This window comes from Heptranchias perlo, chromosome 8 (assembly GCF_035084215.1).
Source record: "Heptranchias perlo isolate sHepPer1 chromosome 8, sHepPer1.hap1, whole genome shotgun sequence".
NCBI classification, from domain to species: domain Eukaryota; kingdom Metazoa; phylum Chordata; class Chondrichthyes; order Hexanchiformes; family Hexanchidae; genus Heptranchias; species Heptranchias perlo.
Genome location: NC_090332.1, coordinates 48775430 through 48797928, shown reverse-complemented (window position 1 = coordinate 48797928; position 22499 = coordinate 48775430). Strand labels below are relative to the sequence as shown.

General features: G+C 45.9%; 1 protein-coding gene across 1 annotated transcript in view; it reads left to right on the top strand.

Annotated features, from left to right (window-relative positions):
• Nucleotides 1–22499, top strand: part of rps6ka2 (ribosomal protein S6 kinase, polypeptide 2) — a 594161-nt gene that overhangs the window by 496183 nt on the left and 75479 nt on the right. Inside the window, exons 10-12 of the mRNA XM_067989092.1 lie at nucleotides 786–856; nucleotides 1971–2059; nucleotides 3798–3862. Of these exons, the coding sequence (XP_067845193.1) occupies nucleotides 786–856; nucleotides 1971–2059; nucleotides 3798–3862 (225 nt within the window). The remainder of the gene's footprint in view (nucleotides 1–785; nucleotides 857–1970; nucleotides 2060–3797; nucleotides 3863–22499) is intronic.

The following is a 22499-nucleotide window of genomic DNA, read 5'->3' as shown; positions in this document are numbered from 1 at the left end:
ACCATTGAATTCTGTACCTTGTGTGCAGAATGGACCGTCATTGACTGAACCTGGATTGTTGGCCCATGAATTAAATTATTGGTAATTTGAGACTCGCCCTTTGATGTACTGTACAAATTCCTTCAAGCTTTTCCAAATCCTCTCAAAAGCCTCAGTGGTTAAGTTGATAAGATATCTTGTTTGTTATTGTTGTCCCTGGCTCCACCCAATTGTTAATCACCTAATATCTAAAAAAAAGAGTTGCTTGGAAGAGAAGGACATTCATTTGTACAAACCATACTGACTACTTTTGATGCTCCAACAGGATGTGCTGGTTGGTTAACAACTTCACTTCTACCACTGAATGGGATGAATAATTTGAATAGTCAAATGATTCATGCAGATGGTGTTGGCTATTAAAACGATGCATGGCAGATTTATCTGTATTATATATCTTGGCAAAAGAACCAAAGTTAACATGAGGAAAAACTTTTTTACGCAGCAAATGGTTATGATCTGGAATGCACTGCCCGAGGGGGTGGTGGAGGCAGATTCAATCGTGGCCTTCAAAAGGGAATTGGATAAGTACTTGAAAGGAAAAAATTTGCAGGGCTACAGGGATAGGGCGGGGGAGTGGGACCGGTTGGATTGTTCTAGCATAGAACTGGCGTGGACTCGATGGGCCAAATGGCCTCCTACTGTGCTGCAACCTTTCTGTGATTCTATGATTCTATATGGACAATTGAATTTGTCACCAAGTACACAGGTGATATCTGTAACATATTTGTTTTGATTTTATTTCCTAGTTTGAGATGTTAACAGGGTCACTGCCTTTCCAAGGCAAGGACAGGAAGGAAACCATGGCACTTATCCTCAAGTGAGTTTTTTTTTTTGAAAAATTGTAAGATTCATTCACATGCTTAAAGCATTTAGTCACTATGCATTATGGGTATCCTATTTCAAATAGCACATTGTATGAGAGAAGGGCTGGTGATACTTTTGGAGAAAGGGGCTGCTTAGCTCATCTTTCTAGTTACAAGTTTACATCCTAGCCTGGGTCAATATTCCAGTCTTCCTACTGCATTTGTGATGAGAAGCTTCAATAGTTTTCTTTTAACCAAGCTGTATGGTAGGATTGTAGTAACCCAGGTGGTTAAATGGGGTTGGATCATTCATTTTGCCCATCCCTGCCTCCATACGTGCATATGTCTGTACTAAAATTTGCCTTTCCACTTGGCCTACTAGCCAATGCTAAAGGTTCACGTTTAAGAGAGATATCTGCATGGCAGCCTTGATGCTCGAACTCATTGCATCAAAAGCAGTCCAGTGATTATCTCAAAAGGTGAATTCTTTATCTCAGATGTAATATGAAGAGGAGGCATTGAATAGAGTTTAAGCACCTCAACACAGGTAGGGAGGGAAGGAAAACGAGAGTTGAGTCACTTATATGTGACACCATTGTTACCAAAATTATACATAGAGCCTCTAGCTCCTCTACCCTTGCCAAACAGAAAAAAAAGTGTTGTCAGGCAGACTGTGCCCCTTTAACTTGTAATAAATAATCTACCCCATTCCCTGGGATTCTGTATAGACTGTATTGATTTTTGACGTATTTTACTGCTTCTTCCGCAGATTCTCAGGCTGTGTTTATACTGTATCTAGAAGTCTGAGACTGCTTCAGTGCAAATACATTTAATCTGAGGCAGAAAAGGAAAGACAGGAAGAGTTCAGTTGGGATGCCCACTATAGTTGACCAGTCTGTTGATATTCACTCTCTTGGCCCTCAGTTACCAAATGGCCGCTTAGCAGAGGTACCAGTAGGTTCTGGTACCTGTGGGGCCATATATGAGACACTGCTTTCAGGAGAGAAGGTGAAAGTTAGGAAATTAAATAATCTGAGGGGAAAAAGAATAGATTTCCCCATAACGCTTTTAAATAACTTTTGTTTGTTTTATTCACTGAAAAGTATTCATTGTGTGTATATCTTCTAGAGCCAAACTTGGAATGCCACAGTTCTTAAGCCCAGAAGCCCAAAGCCTTTTGCGAGCACTTTTCAAGCGGAATCCTGGCAACAGATTAGGTAGGTATGTTTTACATCTTCTTGGAAAACTGCACGACCAACTATAAATGTGATTATTAAACTAAGCCATCTTTATTACCTGATCTTAATCTATGTGTTTTCCTGGGTAACTCAATGAATTTGTTCACCGGTAATAAAGCATGGATTGGCTACAACATTAGGGGTCTGTGAAAGCAATAAAGTGTATATTTTGAGATACTTGTGATTCTCAGCTCTCCCCATATCAAAGACTTTTCTGCTGGCATTGAGGATAAGGAAACCTTCAGGCTCTGATTTGGCTGCTGGATGTTTTCTCCATTGTAAAGGAGCACAGGTTTTGAAGTCTAGTTGACTGGTTTCACAGTTCATGCAAGTTTTCTCCAAAGCGGAATTATTTCACAGTAAATATTTCTTCAACTTATTTTTTCTTCACACAACGTTGTACAAAGAAAGAAAAGCATCCATCATGCAGAGAAAGTGTTATTTTGAGAAAAGTAATGCAATATTGTAATCAAAATTAATTTTTAAAACTGGCAGAATAAGGAGGCCACATACTTCTTGGAAAATAAGAGTCTAAATGGGGTAGAGGAGCAGAGGGATCTGGGGGTACAGATACACAAATCATTAAAAGTAGTGACACAGGTTAATAAGGCCAAAAAAAAAAGAAAAACAAGCACAGGGGTTCATTTCTAGAGGGATAGAATTGAAAAGTAGCGAAGTTACATTAAACTTGTATAGAACATGGTTAGACCACACCTGGAGTACTGTGCACAGTTCTGTTCTCCATATTATATAAAAAAATAGAGACACTGGAGAAGGTGCAAAAAAAAATTACTAGGATGATACCAGAACTGAGAGGTTATACCTTTCGGGAAAAATTGAATGGGTTGGGGCTCTTTTCTCTAGAAAAGAGTGAGACTGAGGGGTGACGTGATGGAGGTCTTTAAGATTATGAAAGGGTTTGATAGGATAGACGTAGAGAACATGTTTCCACATGTGGGGGAGACCAGAACTGGGGGCCATAAATATAAGATAGTCACTAATAAGTCCAATAGGGATTTCAGGAGGAACGTCTTTACCCAGAGAGTGGTTAGAATGTGGAACTCACTGCCACAAGAAGTAGTTAAGATGACTAGCGTAAATGCATTTAAGGGGAAGCTAAATAAACACATGAGGGAGATATAAATAGAAGGATATGCTGATAGGGTTGAATGTAATAGGGAGGAGGAGGCTCCTGTGGAGCATTATCACTGGCATGGACCTGTTGGGCTGAATGGCCTGTTTCTGTGCTGTGCATTATATGTAATTCTATGTAAATGTAACAGAGCTATTGACTGGTTCCTTAAAAACACACATCAGATCTGAGCGATCAATTGGGAATAGTTGGTTTGGAGTGTGTCAAACTCCAAGTTTATGTTGTTGCCTTTAACTCACTTTAACACAACTACTCTTTTATATGCAGAATATAGCAATTGAATTTATAATTTTTTGGAGTCCCAGAGTAAGCTGTAGTTTTACAATTCACCGTAACCAACTTCAAAAGAGGATGCTGGTTTTGAGATCGCATAGCGGGAAGAAAAATAATTGAGTGTATGATGAAAGCCTTCAGCTTTGTCACATTACATGACCAGAAGAACCAATGACACAAATTCCATGTAGTGTGCTGCATACATTATAGGTTAGATTTATGTGCCTTTATGTAGCAATGACTTTTCAGAAGCATTGATTCCTTAGTTTGTATTTTTATTTTCGTTTTAAGGTGCTGGACCTGATGGAGTTGAGGAGATAAAACGACACTGTTTCTTTGGAACTATAGACTGGAATGTAAGTGCATCACTGCTGAGCTGTAGTTCAGCAGTTTGAATTTTTCTATAATTAATGAGATTCAATATTAATGAACGAGATTCTGTACCCCTGATCAGCTTCTTTGAAGTTAAAAAAATGTTTCCCTTGTTTATGTTGTGGAGATGCATTGTAATGTGATTGACCTTTCTGGCTGCTATTGCCCTGTTTATACTGCGGGATAATTTCAACAGCTGGAGGGACAAGAAAATGACTGCATTGGTAAATGACATGGCGAAAACAGCCACTTTACATCTGTCTGCAGTTAAGGCTGTTTTCATGAGGTCTGTTTCAAAAAGCTGAGCTAAAAATAATTGTGAAAAAAGTAACAACTTAGGTTGTGCTAACTTGCTAAATTCTGGCAAGCGAGTAGTTTTCTAGTTACATTTGTTGATCTTTCACACATGTCGAGTACAGTTTTTATATATTCAGTATCTGTACTCAGTGACTTTTTAAATGCTCACTGTCAGTACTTTCAGTACATTTTTATAAACTCCGTATTGGTACTGTGAGTTTTAATATTCACTATTAGTACGCTCAGTGAGGGTTTATATACTCAATGTTAGTATATTAGTACTTTCAGTGAGGGTTTATATACTCACTATTAGTACGCTCAGTGAGGGTTTATATACTCACTATTAGTATATTAGTACTTTCAGTGAGGGTTTATATACTCACTATTAGTACACTCAGTGAGGGTTTATATACTCACTATTAGTACGCTCAGTGAGGGTTTATATACTCACTATTAGTATATTAGTACTTTCAGTGAGGGTTTATATACTCACTATTAGTACACTCAGTGAGGGTTTATATACTCAATGTTAGTATATTAGTACTTTCAGTGAGGGTTTATATACTCACTATTAGTACGCTCAGTGAGGGTTTATATACTCACTATTAGTATATTAGTACTTTCAGTGAGGGTTTATATACTCACTATTAGTACACTCAGTGAGGGTTTATATACTCACTATTAGTACACTCAGTGAGGGTTTATATACTCAATGTTAGTATATTAGTACTTTCAGTGAGGGTTTATATACTCACTATTAGTATATTAGTACTTTCAGTGAGGGTTTATATACTCACTATTAGTACACTCAGTGAGGGTTTATATACTCACTATTAGTACGCTCAGTGAGGGTTTATATACTCACTATCGATACTTTCAATGAGGGTTTATATACTCACTATCAATACTTTCAGTGAGGGTTTATATACTCACTATCAATACTTTCAATGAGGGTTTATATACTCACTATCAATACTTTCAATGAGGGTTTATATACTCACTATCAATACTTTCAATGAGGGTTTATATACTCACTATCAATACTTTCAGTGAGGGTTTATATACTCACTATTAGTACGCTCAGTGAGGGTTTATATACTCACTATTAGTACGCTCAGTGAGGGTTTATATACTCACTATTAGTACGCTCAGTGAGGGTTTATATACTCACTATCGATACTTTCAATGAGGGTTTATATACTCACTATCAATACTTTCAATGAGGGTTTATATACTCACATCAGTACTCTCAGTGAAGGTTTATATACTCCATCAAAAGCAAAATACTGCAGATGCTGGAAATCTGAAATAAAAACAGAAAATGCAGGAAATACTCAACAAGTCAGGCAGCATCTGTGAAGAAAGAAATAGAGTTAATGTTTCAGGTCGATGACCTTTCGTCAGAACGGTCTTTCTATACTCAATATTAGTACTTTCAGTGAGGGTTTATATACTCATTATTAGTACTCAGTGAGGATTTATATTCTCCCTATCAGTACTCTGTGAGTTTTTATACACTCGGTATTACTATGAATTCTTATATACTCAGCATCAGAACTCCTAAGTTTTTATATACTCAGTATTAGTTTCCTCATGTAATTTTTATAGAACCTGAATATTGGAACCTGGCAGGAAAGCTGTAGTCTCACTGGATGTCCGTCATTTTCGGGAGTTTCTTCTTTGTCTTTTAAGGTGCTTCCATCTACCCCTTACAGGGAACCGAAGACAGGGGTGGGGACTCCCGACTGCTCCTCATTGTAGTAGTAGCAGTCAGTACTCAGGGTGAGTGGAGATGTCCTGGCCTGTACAAGGGCGGATATAGGCTCCATCGGTGGGAACCAGGCCAAGCAAAAAGTCTGAACCCCCGAAGAACTTAAAAAAAATACTGCAGATTGTTACTTGTTACTTGTATGTATTTCTATATATAGCACATTCAGTTGGGGGAACTTTCAACTTGGGAATGCCTGTTTTACCTCCAAACAATGAGCTCTAATGCACTGAAAGGTGAGTCTCAATTTTGCATTCCCGCTTCGCACAGAAAATGCACCCGTCACCATTTTGAATTGGGGCTTCTTTTAGGCATCTATCATGCTTGCCTGTAAGCGGCTGGCATCTATTTACATGTGCTAGTGAGGGTCCTGCACTTGTTTCAGGGCCCAAAAACCCTTTTCAACAGCTCAGGCGTCCTAGTCACCAACTCTAAATCAGTCATACAAATCCTGGCTGGGAACAGTGTGGAGGGTGCCATTTCTAGTGATATTCAAAGAGATCATCAGCTGCTCTCAGGCAGGAACATAAGAAATAGGAACAGGAGTAGACCATATGGCCCCTCAAGCCTGCTCCGCCATTCAGTAAGATCATGGCTGATCTTCTACCTCAACTCCACTTTCCCACCCTTTCATCATATCCCTTGATTCCCTTAGTGTCCAAGAATCTATCAATCTCAGTCTTGAAAATACTCAACGTCTGAGAAACCACAGCCATCTGGGGTAGAAAATTCCAAAGATTCACAACATTCTGAGTGAAGAAATTTTTCCTCATCTCGGTCCTAAATGGCCGACCCCTTATCTTGAGCCTATGGGATCAATTTTGGAATGAAATAGCGGGTGTGTTGGGGTTGAGTGGGCTCCAAAAATTGCGGAAATCCCGAGCGGGTTCGCAACCCAGCTCCAACCCACAGACTTTCGGGTTCTCCATTGATGCATCTGGGTTCGCGCGCCTCCCAAATGCCGAAGTCCCACTGGCAATTAAAGCCGGCAGGATGACAGTTAAGAGACTTATGTACTTACTTGAAGTATTTGAATTACTTAATTTTGTCCACATTAAGGCAGGGGTACGATTTTGAAACATGCTCAGCATGTTTCCCATGCTGTGGGAAACACTCCATGTTCTACCAGACGTGTTTCAGCCAGTTGAACATTCAAATGCTTGTTTGACAGATGGGGAGAAAAGGTGAGTTCTTGCTGCAGGGCACTCAGTTCGTTCACACAAACATTTGGCTGCGAGTTCTTTGTGTTTTCACTGAAAATTCTTACTTTCCACTCACAATTCTTCTGTTCATACATATATAACAACCCCCTCAAACTCACACCATCAGGATGGGGGGGCGCCATGGCCGCATTCACCACTACATCTGAGGGTGAGCAACATCACCAGCCTTGCCAGGCACGGTGTGCACTTTTGTCACTTGGAGCTCCATAACACAGTGCTGTGCCACAGGCACCTGCACAAGAGCACAGAGGGCAACAACAGAGAGAGCGACGTCGCAGGAGGCACTACCCTCACAACAGGGTCTACAGACCGAGACTCAGCTTCCTGGACCTCTCTGAGGAGCAGTGCATAAGGAGGCTCAGAGTCAGTCACCAGGTAGTCACAGACATCTGCAGCCTCCTTCATGCCGAGCAGCCCCCGGTTGGGTCAAGCGGCATCTTATTACCCGTTGCTGTCAAAGTCACCACTGCCCTCAACTTCTTCGCCTCTGGATCATTCCAGCTTGCCACCATGGGCATCGCCGGGGTCGCTCAGGCGTCTGCACACAAGTGCATAAGGCAGGTCACCGACGGCTTGTTTCGCAGAGCCTCGCAGTACGTTAATTTCCCCATGGACGAACTCAGCCAGACGGAGAGGGCAGTGGGATTCCCACGAGTACAGGATGTAATCAGTTGCACCCATATAGCAATACGAGCACCTCTACACGAGCCAGGACTGTTCATCAACAGAAAAGGGTTTCACTCCATCAACAGTCTGCTCATTTGTGACCACTGCAAAAGATTCCTTCATGTGTACGCCAGATTCCCTGGCAGCTGCCACAATTCCTTCATCCTAAGAGAATCCATAATCCTGCCCCCCTTCTACGCATCGAACGCCCTTAAGGGCTGGCTCCTCGGGGACAAGGGATACCCCCTGCACACATGGCTCATGACTCCTCTGAGGAACCCCACCACCGAGCAACAGCATCGATATAACGTCAGCCACTTCGCTACCAGGTCTACAATTGAGCATGCTATAGGGCTGCTCAAGATGCGCTTCAGGTGCCTTGATCGTTCTGGGGGAGCGCTTCAATACGCACCAGACAGAGTGGAATGCATTATAGTAGTGTGTTGCGCCCTGCACAACATGGCACAACAGAGAGGGATGCCGCTTGAGGAGGCCCCATCCACATCTGCCACCCACATTGAGGAGGAGGAGGAACCCATGGGCAGAGCAGCAGCTCACCTGGCTGCTCGTGAGGCCAGAGAGTCAGGGAGTCACTGATTTGTGAACGGTTCTCCTAACATCAGAAAGTGTGAAGAGTCCAGTCGTCACACCACCTGAAAAAGCAGAGCCCACACCAGGCCGTCCATCCCTCCCTGCACAAAACAGTCCTGCAACTACACATGCACCCACTGTAAAGTGACTCAGTGGATGGCATCAAGTGTCGCCATTCATGGTGAAACTCATGAAAGGGCCCTATTACAAAAGCCAGTCAAGAATGGGCAAGACATGACAGTAGTGGTGAGAATGCTAACATTTAATGTGACTTTAACAAAAAGCAAATATAAATGAAAAACATGACCATTTGTCAGACATCCTTGTGCATACCCTTCGTGATCACAAATCCTTAGCCTTCCTCTTCCTACTGCTTCTACATGGTGCACCCACTTTGGCTGCAGCAGAGGTAGTGGCAGGTTGCTCATGTTCATGCCCTGACTATTTAGATCCTCTGGGTTTTGGAGCCCATGAGGGCCCCGCCAAAGACTGCTCCACCTGCACCTGTGCAGATGCAGACTTGACCACCGAGAGAGAAGGCGGCATTGCGGGTACTGGTTGAGAGGGGGACAACAGGTGAGACGTGCGAGTGCTTTGAGTGGCGCTTCCGTGTCCCCTTTCGCCATCATCCGTCCCCTGGGCCAGGCCCACATCATTCCTACCACCCTTCTGGAGAACAGTGTGGTGGACGTGTGTGATGCGTCAGAAGGCCACTTCTAAAGTATCCATCAACCTGTTTAAGGTGGCAGAATGTTGTTCACCCTGAGTCCGAACAACCGTTGTCAAGGCCTGAATGGACTCATTTGTGAGCCGTGCTTGAAGCTCAACGGAGGCTAGCCTTCTCTCCATCGCAGACATTCCCGCACTTACCTGTGACACTATCTCAGGGAGTTGCTCACGTCCCTGTGACATTATCTCAGAGATTCCCTCACGTCCCTGTGACACTATCTCAGGGATTCCCTCACGTCCCTGTGACACTATCTCAGGGATTCCCTCCCGTACCTGTGCCTCCATTCCACTCATGCAGGAGGTGGACTCCTCCGTCTTCTGTGCTATTGTGGAGAGTGTGCGTGGCACCTGTTCCAGCACCTCACAAATGTGCTGCTGTCCCTCGATCATCTCCTTTTAAAGGATGGCCCCCGGGGTTCAGCATCTGTGTCCAGCTGAGCAGAGCCTGGAGAGGAGTGCTACCACTGACACGGACTCTCCACTGCAGCCCTTGCCACCAGTGTCTGCTCGTGCTCACGTGTGTGGTGACTCACCAGGTGCCAACCCAACTAACTGAGTACTAGGACCCACCGAGATGTGAGTATCTCACTGGTGGATGGCTCACTAACGTATGACAGTGCACCTTTAGAGGCCGACAGGTCCTCTGAGGAATCGCCCTCTGCCGTCACAGCGGTGGCTGAAGGCCCTGTAAGAGAATAGAAGACAATATTAAGCATGATCACAGATGTGTCATTTTGCGATGAGCATACTGAGGTGTCGAAGATGGCAAAGCATTGATAACATTCACTCATGTTATGTGTGATGTATGTTAAAGTTGTGTCACCAAATGTATGTGGGGTGCCAGTCTCACCGTCCCCAACGGTCAGGCATTCAAGGGTGTGGCTCAGCTCCAACGCATCCTGCTCCGCGTCTGGTGACCTCCTCTGCCACCTCGCGCCAGGCCTTCTTGATGGCAGAGGCGGGCCACTTCCTCCCGTCCGCCAGGTAAAACACATCCCTCCTCCCCCTCACCCCATCCAGTTGCACCTGGAGTGAGGCATCATTGAATCTTAGAGCAGCCTTGCCCCTGTGCTGCTCCATTGTGATCTGTGGGTGTTTGCTCCAGCAAAAGCCTTTGGAGCAACGGCCCTTTAAATAGAGCTCGTCCAGCTGACAGCTGTGATGCGGGTGTGCAGTCTGCCTGCTGCGCAGGTTTCAGACGGCAAACCCAGAAGCCACGTTAAGTGGCAACAATTGAATTACGATCTCATGGGAAACGGATATTTTTTATTGGCCGGGTTACCCACGCATCCATTCACCCCCCCGCTGCCATTCCACCTCCATTCTAATATCGGGCTATGACTCCTAGTTCTAGACTCTCCAGCCAGGGGAAACAGCCTCTCAGCACCTGTCAAGCCCTCTAAGAATTTTATACGTTTTAATGAGATCACCTCTCATTCTTCTAAACTCCAGTGAGTATAGGTCCGTTCTACACAATCTCTCTTCACAGGACAACCCTCTCATCCCAGGAATCTATCTAATGAACCTTGGTTGCACCCGCTCTAAGGCAAGTATATCCTTCCTTAGGTAAGGAGACCAAAACTGTACACAGTACTCCAGGTGTGGTCTCACCTGAGCCCTGTATGATTGCAGTAAGACTGGCTTACTCTTATACTCCAACCCCCTTGCAATGAAGTCGAACATACCATTTGCCTTCCTAATTGCTTGCTGTACCTGCATGTCCCTAATTGCTTGCTGTACCTACAAGGACACCCAAATCCCTCTGACTAACAATATTTCTTAATCTCTCACCTTTTAAAAGCTTTTCTAGTCTTCCTACCAAAGTGGATAATTTCACATTTCCCCACATTATACTACATCTGCCACCTTCTCGCCCACTCACTTAACCTGTCTATATCCCTTTGCAACCTCTTTACATCTTCCTTACAGCTTACTTTCCCACCTAGCTTTGTATCATCAGCAAACTTGGATACATTACAATCGGTCCCCTCATCTAAGTCATTGATATAGATTGTAAACAGCAAGAGCCTTGCTCGCAAGTGAAGGCACCTTCTGGTCGGAGGTGCAGAGAGGGATGGTGATTGTTGATCTGCTGGCAGAGTCCAAGGGGTGGGGCGAGCAGAGCGGGAAGGAGGTGGGCACTTCAGAGAATCCTGAGAGAGGCACAGAATGAAGCTGTGGGCTTTTTTTTTATTCGTTCATGGGATGTGGGCGTCACTGACAAGGTCAGCATTTATTGCCCATCCCTAATTGCCCTTGAGATGGTGGTGGTGAGCAGCCTTCTTGAACTGCTGCAGTCCGTGTGGTGAAGGTTCTCCCACAGTGCTGTTAGGAAGGGAGTTCCAGGATTTTGACCCAGCGACGGTGAAGGAACGGCGATATATTTCCAAGTTGGGATGGTGTGTGACTTGGAGGGGAACGTGCAGGTGGTGTTGTTCCCATGTGCCTGCTGCTCTTGTCCTTCTAGGTGGCAGAGGTAGCGGGTTGGGGAGGTGCTGTCGAAGAAGCCTTGGTGAGTTGCTGCAGTGCATCCTGTGGATGGTACACACTGCAGCCACTGTGCGCTGGTGGTGAAGGGAGTGAATGATTAGGGTGGTGGATGTGGTGCCAATCAAGCGGACTGCTTTGTCCTGGATGGTGTCGAGGTTCTTGTGTGTTATTGGAGCTGCACTCAGGCAAATGGAGAGTATTCCATCACATTCCTGACTTGTGCCTTGTAGATGGTGGAAAGGCTTTGGGGAGTCAGGAGGTGAGTCACTCGCCGCAGAATACCCAGCCTCTGACCTGCTCTTGTAGCCACAATATTTATATGGCTGGTCCAGTTAAGTTTCTGGTCAATGGTGACCCCCAGAATGTTGATGGTGGGGGATTCAGTGATGATAATGCCATTGAATGTCAAGGGGAGGTGGTTAGACACTCTCTTGTTGGAGATGGTCATTGCCTGGCACTTGTCCGGCGCGAATGTTACTTGCCACTTATCAGCCCAAGCCTGGATGTTGTCCAGGTCTTGCTGCATACGGGCTCAGACTGCTTCATTATCCAAGAGGGAGTCAAGACTGGAACAACGGCAGGAGAGTAGGAAGGCAGGAGGAATGAAAGATAAGAGAAATGGATGGTTATAGGAGCAAGCGCCATGTGGCATTCTTCCTCCTCCCAAGACCTTCTGCAACAGCTCAGGCAGCCCCCCCTGCCCACATTGTTCAAAGTAGCCTCTTCAACAGATGAGAGCACGTGTAAGGAATAGAGTCCCTACTCCTGTGTGGGTCCTCTCCCTGGTATTGTGCACTAGTTTGTTCTGCAAAAGGAAAGGGAGTGTGTTAGCAAGTGGCGTACTGAAGAGTTCTGAACATCTGTGTGTTAGGGTAGTCTAGTTTGCCTGGTGTTATGAAGATGCATCAGGTGTGTGGAAGGTGGAAGAGAGGGCATTAACAGTGACAGTAGTAGAAGTGCCAGAGTTTGGAAGTAGCAGCAGGAAGGTGTTATACTGATTGGATGAGAGGAAAGTGAAGCGAGGGAACTCAAGATTTTCATTGATGCTGTTACAGTGAAGTGGTGCAGGGCTGTGCTGGCAACGACAACAAGACTGAATGAGTGTCTTACCTTAACAGCCCAGGTCAGGAGCTTCTTCTTGAACTGCTTCCAGGGTCTTTGGGGCTAAACTGCAGGCATTGACACACTCAACCACCTCAGACTATCCTTCTCTGGTAGTGTGGTGAGGCATCCTTCTCCCATCTGCAGGAAGTAAGACATTCCTTCTCCTTCCTACTTCCTCCGCTAAAGTCTCCCAGGCATTACACCAAAATCAGCTTCAGCTCAGCTCCACAATGAGCACTCCACCTCCCCTTAAAGAGGTGCAGGCCACCAAGAGCTGATGTTGGACCAAATTCCATCCCCGCAATGGGTGAGATGTCCAACTACCAACACGATTCATACTAACAGCTCATCCACCAAATTTAAATGAAGCACGAACCACCTTGTGCTGGGTCTTTGAACGAGCTATCCAATAAGTCCCACTCCCCTGCTTTTCCCCATAGCCCTGCAATTTTCTCCCCTTCAAGTACTTATCCAATTCCCTTTTGAAAGTTACTCTGCCTCCACCACCCTTTCAGGCAGTACATTCAAGATCCTGTTTTGGGTGCGGGTTGACAGTTGCCCCCCACCCCTGCCTACAGTGAATTTTCTGAAGTTGTTGCGTATTTTCCTCTTAGTTTGGAAACATCACATGAGTTCTTAAAAGGTTAATACTTTCAATTACTACCTGAGATCTCTCACAAGGATGAGCATTATTCCCAGTGCAGAGTATTTAAGAAGCAGATAGCCAGGAATGCCCTGAGTCATACACATTCTATGTGTTGAAAGGATATCCTTCCACAGCTTTCCCCAAGATCAATTCCTTTAACCTTGATCAATTCCTGTGTATGATAATATCATCTATTAGTGCAACATCAGTTTCTTTGGAACAATTAATTTATAGTTTAATCGTTGTAACTCATTACTGTTGCTTTGTGACTATGATAAGCTTGGATGCTACCATAGTGTTGTCATGGTCAATTAACTGAGCATGTAGCATGAAGGGTTTTGATAGAGTAAATAAGGAGAAACTGTTCCAACTGGCAGAAGGGTCAGTAAGATTAATATAAGTGGCAAATGAGCCAGAAGTGAGATGAGGAAAAAAAATTTACCCAGCGAGTTATGATGATCTTGAATGCACTGCCTGAAAGGGTGGTGGAGGCAGAGTAACTTTCAAAAGTGAATTGGATAAGTACTTGAAGGGGAGAAAATTGCAGGGCTATGGGGAAGAGCAGGGGAGCGGGACTGATTGGATAGCTTGTTCAAAGACCCAGCACAGGAACGATGGGCTGTGTGATTCTATGATTCTGTGTCTAGGCGCAGTCATTATTATTTAGATTAATTTTGTGAACATTACAGCACCAATCTTTTGCACTTAAATATAAACAAAGCATCAAGGTTACAAATGTGAGACAGGCTGGATGGACCAGAGGGTCTTTTCCTGTTCGTCATTCTTTGTATGTTCATAAAAGTGCCAGGCAATGACCACCTCCGATAAAAGAGAATCTAACCACCTCTCCTTGACATTCAACGGCATTTTCATCGCCGAATCCCCCACCATCAATGTCCTGGGGTTCACCATTGACCAGAAACTTAACTGGACCAGCCATATAAATAACGTGGCGACAAGAGCAGGTCAGAGGCTGGGTATTCTGCGGCGAGTGACTCACCTCCTCACTCCCCAAAGCCTTTCCACCACCTACAAGGCACAAGTCAGGAGTGTGATGGAATACTCTCCACTTGCCTGGATGAGTGCAGCTCCAACAACACTCAAGAAGCTCGACACCATCCAGGACAAAGCAGCCCGCTTGATTGGCACCTCATCCACCACCCTAATCATTCACTCCCTTCACCACCGGCGCACCGTGGCTGCAGTGTGTACCATCTACAGGATGCACTGCAGCAACTCACCAAGGCTTCTTCGACAGCACCTCCCAAATCCATGACCTCTACCAGCTAGAAGGAGAAGGGCAGCAGGTACATGGGAACAACACCACCTGCACGTTCCCCTCCAAGTCACACACCATCCCGACTTGGAAATATATCGCCGTTCCTTCATCATCGCTGGATCAAAATCCTGGAACTCCCTTCCTAACAGCACTGTGGGAGAACCTTCACCACACGGACTGCAGCGGTTCCAGAAGGCGGCTCACCATCACCTTCTCAAGGGCAATAAATGCTGGCCTTGCCAGCGACACCCACATCCCATGAACAAATTTTTTTTTAAATGGAAAATACTGTCTGTTAGCATCTGAAAAGAGGAAATAGAGGTTTAAATATTTCAAATAAAGACCCGAAGGCAGATTTTCACTTTTGTTGCATCTGGGGAATGCTCCGTTCCTAGGTGCAGGGAAGAGGAAATGGGAGTGGAGGCCTGTTACCGAAGGTCTCTTTCTCCATCAAACTGTCCTGTGATATCTGAGGCTTCCCCGATTAGTTATAACTCGGCCTGTACATCTAGTGGATACAGGTCCAGTGTGAGCATTCCCAGTCTCCTGCCTCACTTTCCTCTCTGTCTGCATGGGGAGACCGAACAGAGGAGCATCCCAAAATGGCCGGGGGAAGAGTAGGGAAATGGGGCTAATTGGATATCTCTTTCAAAGAGACCAGCACAGGTACGATGAGCCGATGGCCTCCTCCTGTGCTATACCTACTATGATACTATGAAAAGACCTGGCGCAGGCCGTGGGGGTCCTGGAAGCACGCAAGTGATTGAAGGAGCCACAAGTTTCCTGAAGGTATATTATCCTGTTTTTACTGCTCTTTGGCAGCAGCCAGAAGGCTCCAATGCTGGCGGCCATGAGCGCAGAGGTAGGTCCCTTCTTCCGCCCCTCCCAGCTTCTCTACAATACTAACGCAAGGCCCCTCAAAGGCGCAGTTCACTCCTGGGATGCTGCACCTGGCAGCCATCCAGAGGGGACTAGAGAGGTACATTGGTTGGTCTTTGTTGGAGCTGAATTCAGATGAAGGGTCTATACTTGAATCATTGGCCTGCCCCTTTTTCCATATGCTGATCATCCTGCCATGAGTTGCTAGCCTTTTCTGTTTTTATTTCAGATTTTCAGATTCTTTTTATGCCAAGATTACCATGTTGGAACATGTACTGAATAAGTTCACACATCACTAAGCTCCGAAGTAAATATCATTAATGGTCTTGTAAAAATCATGAGACATGTAATCGCTTCAGTTATGATTTGACAGGAAAGACACAGCCACACTGTTCTCACACAACCCTGCTGCCGATGACTTCACAACCTCCAGGCAATTCTCACTCACTCGTAACTCTTTGATACCCCCTTACTATGACCACAAAATGTTTGTGTTTTATCGCTTGTTTAACATTTAGAAGACTTTTTTGGTGCTGAACAAGGAGAGGGATGGTGTCAGTGTCAAGCACTCACAGGTGTAACATGGGCAAGGCAGAGTAAAGCTCCCTCTGGTCTGGCTCAACCTCCACTGTACTGGCATGTCATTTTCATTTTCCACACCAATTATCTTTGTGGTCTCTGAATGAGGCTATGTAAGAAAGGTATAAGTTACTAAATAACACATAGCATTTCTTTATTTTCAGCTTTTTTCTCCCTTAAAGGTGTTGATTCTAGCTAGGGTACAGTTCCAGTCCCCCAGCACCTTGCCCTAGTGGCCATTCTTTGTGTGAGACCAGAGAATGAAAATTAGTTGGCTGTTCACCTGTGGAGGGCAACAGAGACAAGCTGATACTTTCTTTAACAATGTCCTCAAGGGCAGACTGGAGTCACTGGATAGTAATCAGGAGTGGGAAGCCTGGCTGATTTTCCTCTCCATTTCCAAGGGGCACTAAGGCCAACTTTAGCACTCCCAACGATTACTCTGGCAGAGACAGGCAGTATCCATCTGAACTCTGTGGATTTAATGCTACATCGGGCAGTACCTTTACCCACTGAGCCATTGGGGGAACTATGCAGCATATCTGTAGTTAAGCACATTGTACCTATTGGATGAAGAATTCTGTTTTGTCCCCCTGCCTGTTCTTCTCTATTGAATTCAGTGGTTCCGCCCGCTACCTCCTTCCATCAGGAAAGTAGTATCATAGAACCATACAGCACAGAAGGAGGCTATTTGGCCCATCGTGTCTGTGCCAGCTCTTTGAAAGAACTATCCAATTAGTCCCTGCTCTTTCTCCATAGCCCTGCAGATTCCGCCTTTTCAAGTATTTATCCAATTCCCTTTTAAAAGTTACTATTGAATCTGCTTCCACCACCTTTGTATAAGTAATGCATTCCAGATCATAACAACTTGCTGCATAAATAAATCTCTCCTCATTTCCCTGCTGGATATTTTGTATGGGCTGGCCCGAGGATTAGTTGCCTGATATTTGTACTATAAAATATTTCTGTTTCTGACCCTTGATTGAAATGCTGATCTTTTACTTCAGTGAACGTTACGTACTAAATAATCTCTAAATATTGTGTCAGCGATACCTAGTTTAAGACACCTGATCTATGAGAAGAGGCTGAAGAACCTGGGATTATTTACTGTGGAGAAGAGAAGTCTCAGGGAATGTATTGTACAAGATTCCTAAGTTAAATCGAATCCTGATTTTTTTTTTCAAAAAATATACTTTATTCATAAAATTTGCAGCAATACATACAATACAGTTGTCATATCACATTCCAAACGTACACAATACAGATTATGCAATTTTCAGGTTACATCAAGTGCAGTTCAATGAACACATTGGACATAATTACAGTTCATGACACTCTCGGGTGCCTCATTGCATTACACTCAATACAGATTATTGATAACAGGTACGTTACAGATTCTTTACAGGTTCATTACAGATTCATTACAGTTACATGACATCAATTAGAATTTTACATTCTGCCCGAGGGGGATTTTCCCTGATTGCAGCCCCTCGGTGTACAATGGCGGGAAGGCTCTAAACGGTTGCCTTTCCCCACAGAGCCTTTGCGGCGGCCTCACCCGTCCTCAGTGCGTCCCTGAGCACGTAGTCCTGGACCTTGGAATGTGCCAGTCTGCAACACTCGGTCGAGGACAGCTCCTTGCACTGGAAGACCAGCAAGTTTCGGGCAGACCAAAGGGCGTCTTTCACCGAGTTGATGGTCTTCCAGCAGCAGTTGATGTCCGTCTCAGTGTGCGTCCCCGGGAACAGCCCGTAGAGCACAGAATCCTGTGTTACGGAACTGCTCGGGACGAACCTGGACAGATACCACTGCATCTCTCTCCAGACCTTCTTTGCAAAGGCACATTCCAGAAGGAGATGGGTGACGGTCTCGTCTCCACCGCAGCCTCCTCTGGGACAGCGCGCAGTGGCACTGAGAGTCCGGGAGTACATGAAGGATCTGACGGGAAGGGCCCTTCTCACCACCAGCCAAGCTTGGTCTTGGTGCTTGTTTGTCAGCTCTGGTGATCGGAAAGCTTCCTGATTCCCACCCGTTGATTGAAACTGCACTACTGATGTCTGTGTAGAGCAGTTGGATCCAATTGCGGATTCCCTCCCCAAACCCCATTTTGGAGAGCACGTCCATTATGTACGTGTGGGATATTCTGTCAAAGGCCTTCTCCTGGTCCAGGCTGATCAGGCAGGTGTTCACCCCCATGTCCTGTACGTGGGCGATCGTATCCCTGAGTAGCGCTAGGCTATCAGAGATCTTCCTGCCGGGTACAGCGCAGGTCTGATCGGGGTGGATCACCACCTCCAGGGCTGACTTGACCCGATTGGCGATGACCTTGGACAGAATTTTGTAGTCCGCGTTAAGTAGTGAGATGGGTCGCCAATTTTTGATTTCTTCCCTCTCCCCCTTCCGTTTGTAGATGAGGGTGATGATGCCTTTCCTCATGGAGTCTGACATGCTGCCTGCCAGGAGCATATCCCCGTACACTTCCAGTAGGTCTGGGCCTATCCAGTCCCTCAGAGCAGAGTACAATTCCTCCGGTAAGCCGTCGCTTCCGGGAGTCTTACTCTTCTTGAAGGAACGGACGGCCTTTGTCAGTTCGTTCAGAGTTAGTGGGTGATCCAGACTCTCCCGCTTGCTGTCGTCTAGAACCTCCGTGATAGACGACAAGAAGGACTGGGAGGCCGCGCTGTCTGTGGGCTTCGCGTCGTACAGTCCGGCGTAAAAGGATTTGCAGATCCTCAGTATGTCGGGCTGCGAGGACGTGACCAAGCCATCCTCTTCCTTCAGGCTGCTGATCACAGAGCTCTCTCTGTGCACCTTTTGGAAGAAGAAGCGCGAGCAAGTCTCGTCCTGCTCCACGGAGCGGACTCTGGACTGGAAGATCATCTTGGAGGCCTCGGAGGCAAAGAGCGAGGCTTGCTGGTCCTTCACCTGAGTTCCTCCCCGACATCGATCCCCATCGACTGAAGCAGGAGAAGATTCTGCATGCTTTTCTGGAGTCGGGACGTTTCCCTCTGCCTCTCTCTCGCCTTCTGAACACCTTTGAGGATGAAGAACCTCTTGATGTTCGCCTTGATGGCTTCCCACCAGTGCACTGGGGAATCAAAGAGGGGCTTTACAGTTCTCCAACCTTTGTAATCCCTCGTCAGTTCCTCAATGTTTCCCGGGGTCAACAGTTTCACGTTCAGCTTCCATGTCCCCCTGCCCACTCTCTGATCGTCCTGTAGGTGACAGTCGGCCAGGAGGAGGCAGTGGTCAGAGAAGAACACCGGTGTGACCTTGGTGGATCTGACCTTGAGCTTCGGGGACACAAACAGGAAATCTATCCTGGAACGGACGGACCCGTCTGGTCTGGACCAGGTGTATTGACGCGCCGCCCCGTCTGCAGGGTGGCTGAAGACGTCGCACAGCTTGGCGTCTTTCACCGCTTCCATCAGGAGTTTGGACGTGGTGTCCAGTTTGCTGTCGGCTCTGCCGGATCGTCCAGCCACACCGATGATGCAGTTGAAGTCACCGCCGAGAATGACCGGCTTGGACGTCACCAGCAGCAGTGGAAGCTGCTGGAAGACGGCTAGCCGCTCGCTCTTCAGAGCTGGGGTGTACACGTTGGTCAGCCGGAGCGGAGCGTTTTTGTACATTACGTTTGCTACGAGGAGACGACCCCCCACCACCTCCTTTACCTCGGTGATGGTGAAGTTACCTCCCCGCAGCAGAATCCCCAGGCCGGAGGCATGGCAATCGTTGCCTCCCGACCAGATCGACGGCCCGTGGGCCCACCGCTGCGACCATTGCCGGTAATTGCTGAGATTTGGCAGGCCGCACTCCTGCAAGAACAGCAGGTCGCTCTTGACCTTGGCCAGGTAGTCCAAGGTCGACACACATCGCGTAGTGCATTTAACGCTACGCACGTTAATGGATGCGACTTTCAGACCCATTTTAACAACAGTTTAAAGTCTCACCCGACAGTCCGTTTGCAGTTTCCAGCTCTTTGCCGTGTCCCTGCATCCAGGTGATCTGTGCAAAGTGTTCCACGCTCCCTGAGCTGAGGTATGAGTTCTGTTCTGCCTCAGAGAGGGGGTCGTCGTTCCACCGGGGTGACATCGGCGGTGTGCTGTCGGGTGAAGAGTCCGTGCGATCCTCGATCGGTTGGGGCTCCTGATAGTATGTTTGAGATTGCCACAAACTTTAGCACAAGGAACATAGGCTCAAGCTTAGAAGAATGGTGGTGTACAGTTTATTTAACTCCTTTAAACAGAGGGTAGTAAACATATTGAATGCGGTGCCCAGGGAGGCAGTAACAGCAGGTAGTGTGGAACAATTTAAGGGTGAACAGGATAGGTATTTGAGGGAGTGGCTGATTGAGGGGTGTTAGTTTTTGGGACCGCTCAGCTGAACGGCAGAGTCTTTTCCAGTCCTGTACTTTCCTACATTCAAATGAGGTTTCGACTCATCCAAGGATTCTGCTTGGATAGCGTCTGAATCGAGGCACAATCCGCATGCAGCGTGCGTCTATCAGGGTCTGCATCAGGACCATGGCAAATTGGTCCACCAGCCTTGTTCGTACAGTACCAGCGAGCTGCGGGCAACAGTTACGGCCCCAAAGGAAAATCGCCGGTTGTAGGGAGGTAGCAAGATCGGCCGGCTGACAGTAGTGAGGGAGGGCAGTGAGCAATGGCCAGCAGTGGCCCGCAGTGTTGTGTTGGAGCTCCTACTCCTCCTGGCTCCACATTAAGGAAAGTATAATTTAAGAAATAAGGTCCCTTTAAGGACTGCTGGTTAGGCCACATGTAGACTAGATATTTCTGAGTGCAGCAGGCCCAACATCTGTTACGTTCACGGCAAACCAATTTCCAGTTCGGCTCCTAAAACAGGCTCCTGCTGATCATTGCTAGCCACATGAGGGGGTCGAGAGTTTGGTGGGGCTGGTAGGGTGGCATTTGGCTCCATTCAGAGCCAGAGGTTTCATTTCAGGCAACAATGCCTGGAGTTGGGCTGCCCAGCAGTCGTGGAAGATTCAGTCCGCAGTTGGGGAGTTGAAGCCATCTCAGTGTATCGTGGGCTGTTTTCCTACCAAAAGGTCTCTGCTGATGTGCTTGTCAAGGTCCTGGGATTGTTGTGCTGGGATGCAAATGTCAAACATGTAGAGAAGGCTCAGGAGCACATTCATCTTTATAATGCTCATTTTCCCCAGCAGGAAGATGAATGTGCTGTTTCTAATGTTCAAGTCAACACATATGCGGGAAAGGAGTTTTTTTTTTCTTTGAAGAGCTGGAAGTTTGGATGTAACTAATATCCCTAGGTACTTAAAACCCATTTATCTCCAGACAAAGGGGTAGGCCTTCTATATTTTAATTGGGATATCCTGAGCAAGAGGCATGCCTTGAAGTAGTTGAGCTTATAGCCCAATGGTTGCCCAAATTCTTTGATGGTCTGCAAGATGCTGGGTTTGGTGACACTGAGCAAGATGTCATCCACATCGAGGAATATTTTCTGTTCCACTCCATTGGCCTGCATTCTTTGGGCGAAGTTTATCTTATGATTGAGGCCCGGGATTCTATGGTCAGGGCAAAGGGGTGGAGTGGGGTAAAAGGTACACTGCTGCCTGCACCCTTACTGGAGGGAAAATGCTGGTGTGGGGAAACCATTAGTTTTCACAGAGCATAAAAGGTGGGAAAAGAGGATTTTATACAGTAATATTTTTGTAGCCTTCATATAGTGATAGACAGGGAGCACAAAGAACTGCTTGAGCACCTCTTGAGTACAGGAACATGTTACTGAAAGTTGCTGAAGAAAAAAAGCAAAGAAATAAATGACATTTCAGAAAGTGAGATGAATGAGAGGACTCAAACTTAAATTTGCAGTGAAGGAAAATCTACAGGAAGAATTGATGGAAAACTGTGAGAAAAGAAACGGATATTTAGGAGAAAAAGTGCATAAAGTTTATGCGCAGGATTACAACATTTTAAGTTGACCTGACAGACATCAAAGTAACATTCCAACAAGCATCAATGAACCATTTCTAGGATACTTATGAGCAGTGCTCAGATTTTTTTCAATAAAAGAAGACAGCAATTTATGATGGAGGTGCTAGTTCCCTGAGTTACATGCTTAGTAAATTAGGGTATTAGAAATTTTCCACTATAATTGGAGTTTCACTGGGCCTGAATTCATTCTATGGGGGTACAGCTGTAATATGTATTGTAGTTGCATAACGTGTAACTGAACACCAGAGGGCCCCTTAATGGGAGCAAGCATATTGCTGCAATTACATTTCAGGATCTCCTCTTATTATGTATATCTAGAAGAATGTTTCAGAGTGTCTGAAATAAAAGCAGCCATCACCAACATGTGTGTCTATCTGACACAAGAAGTTACA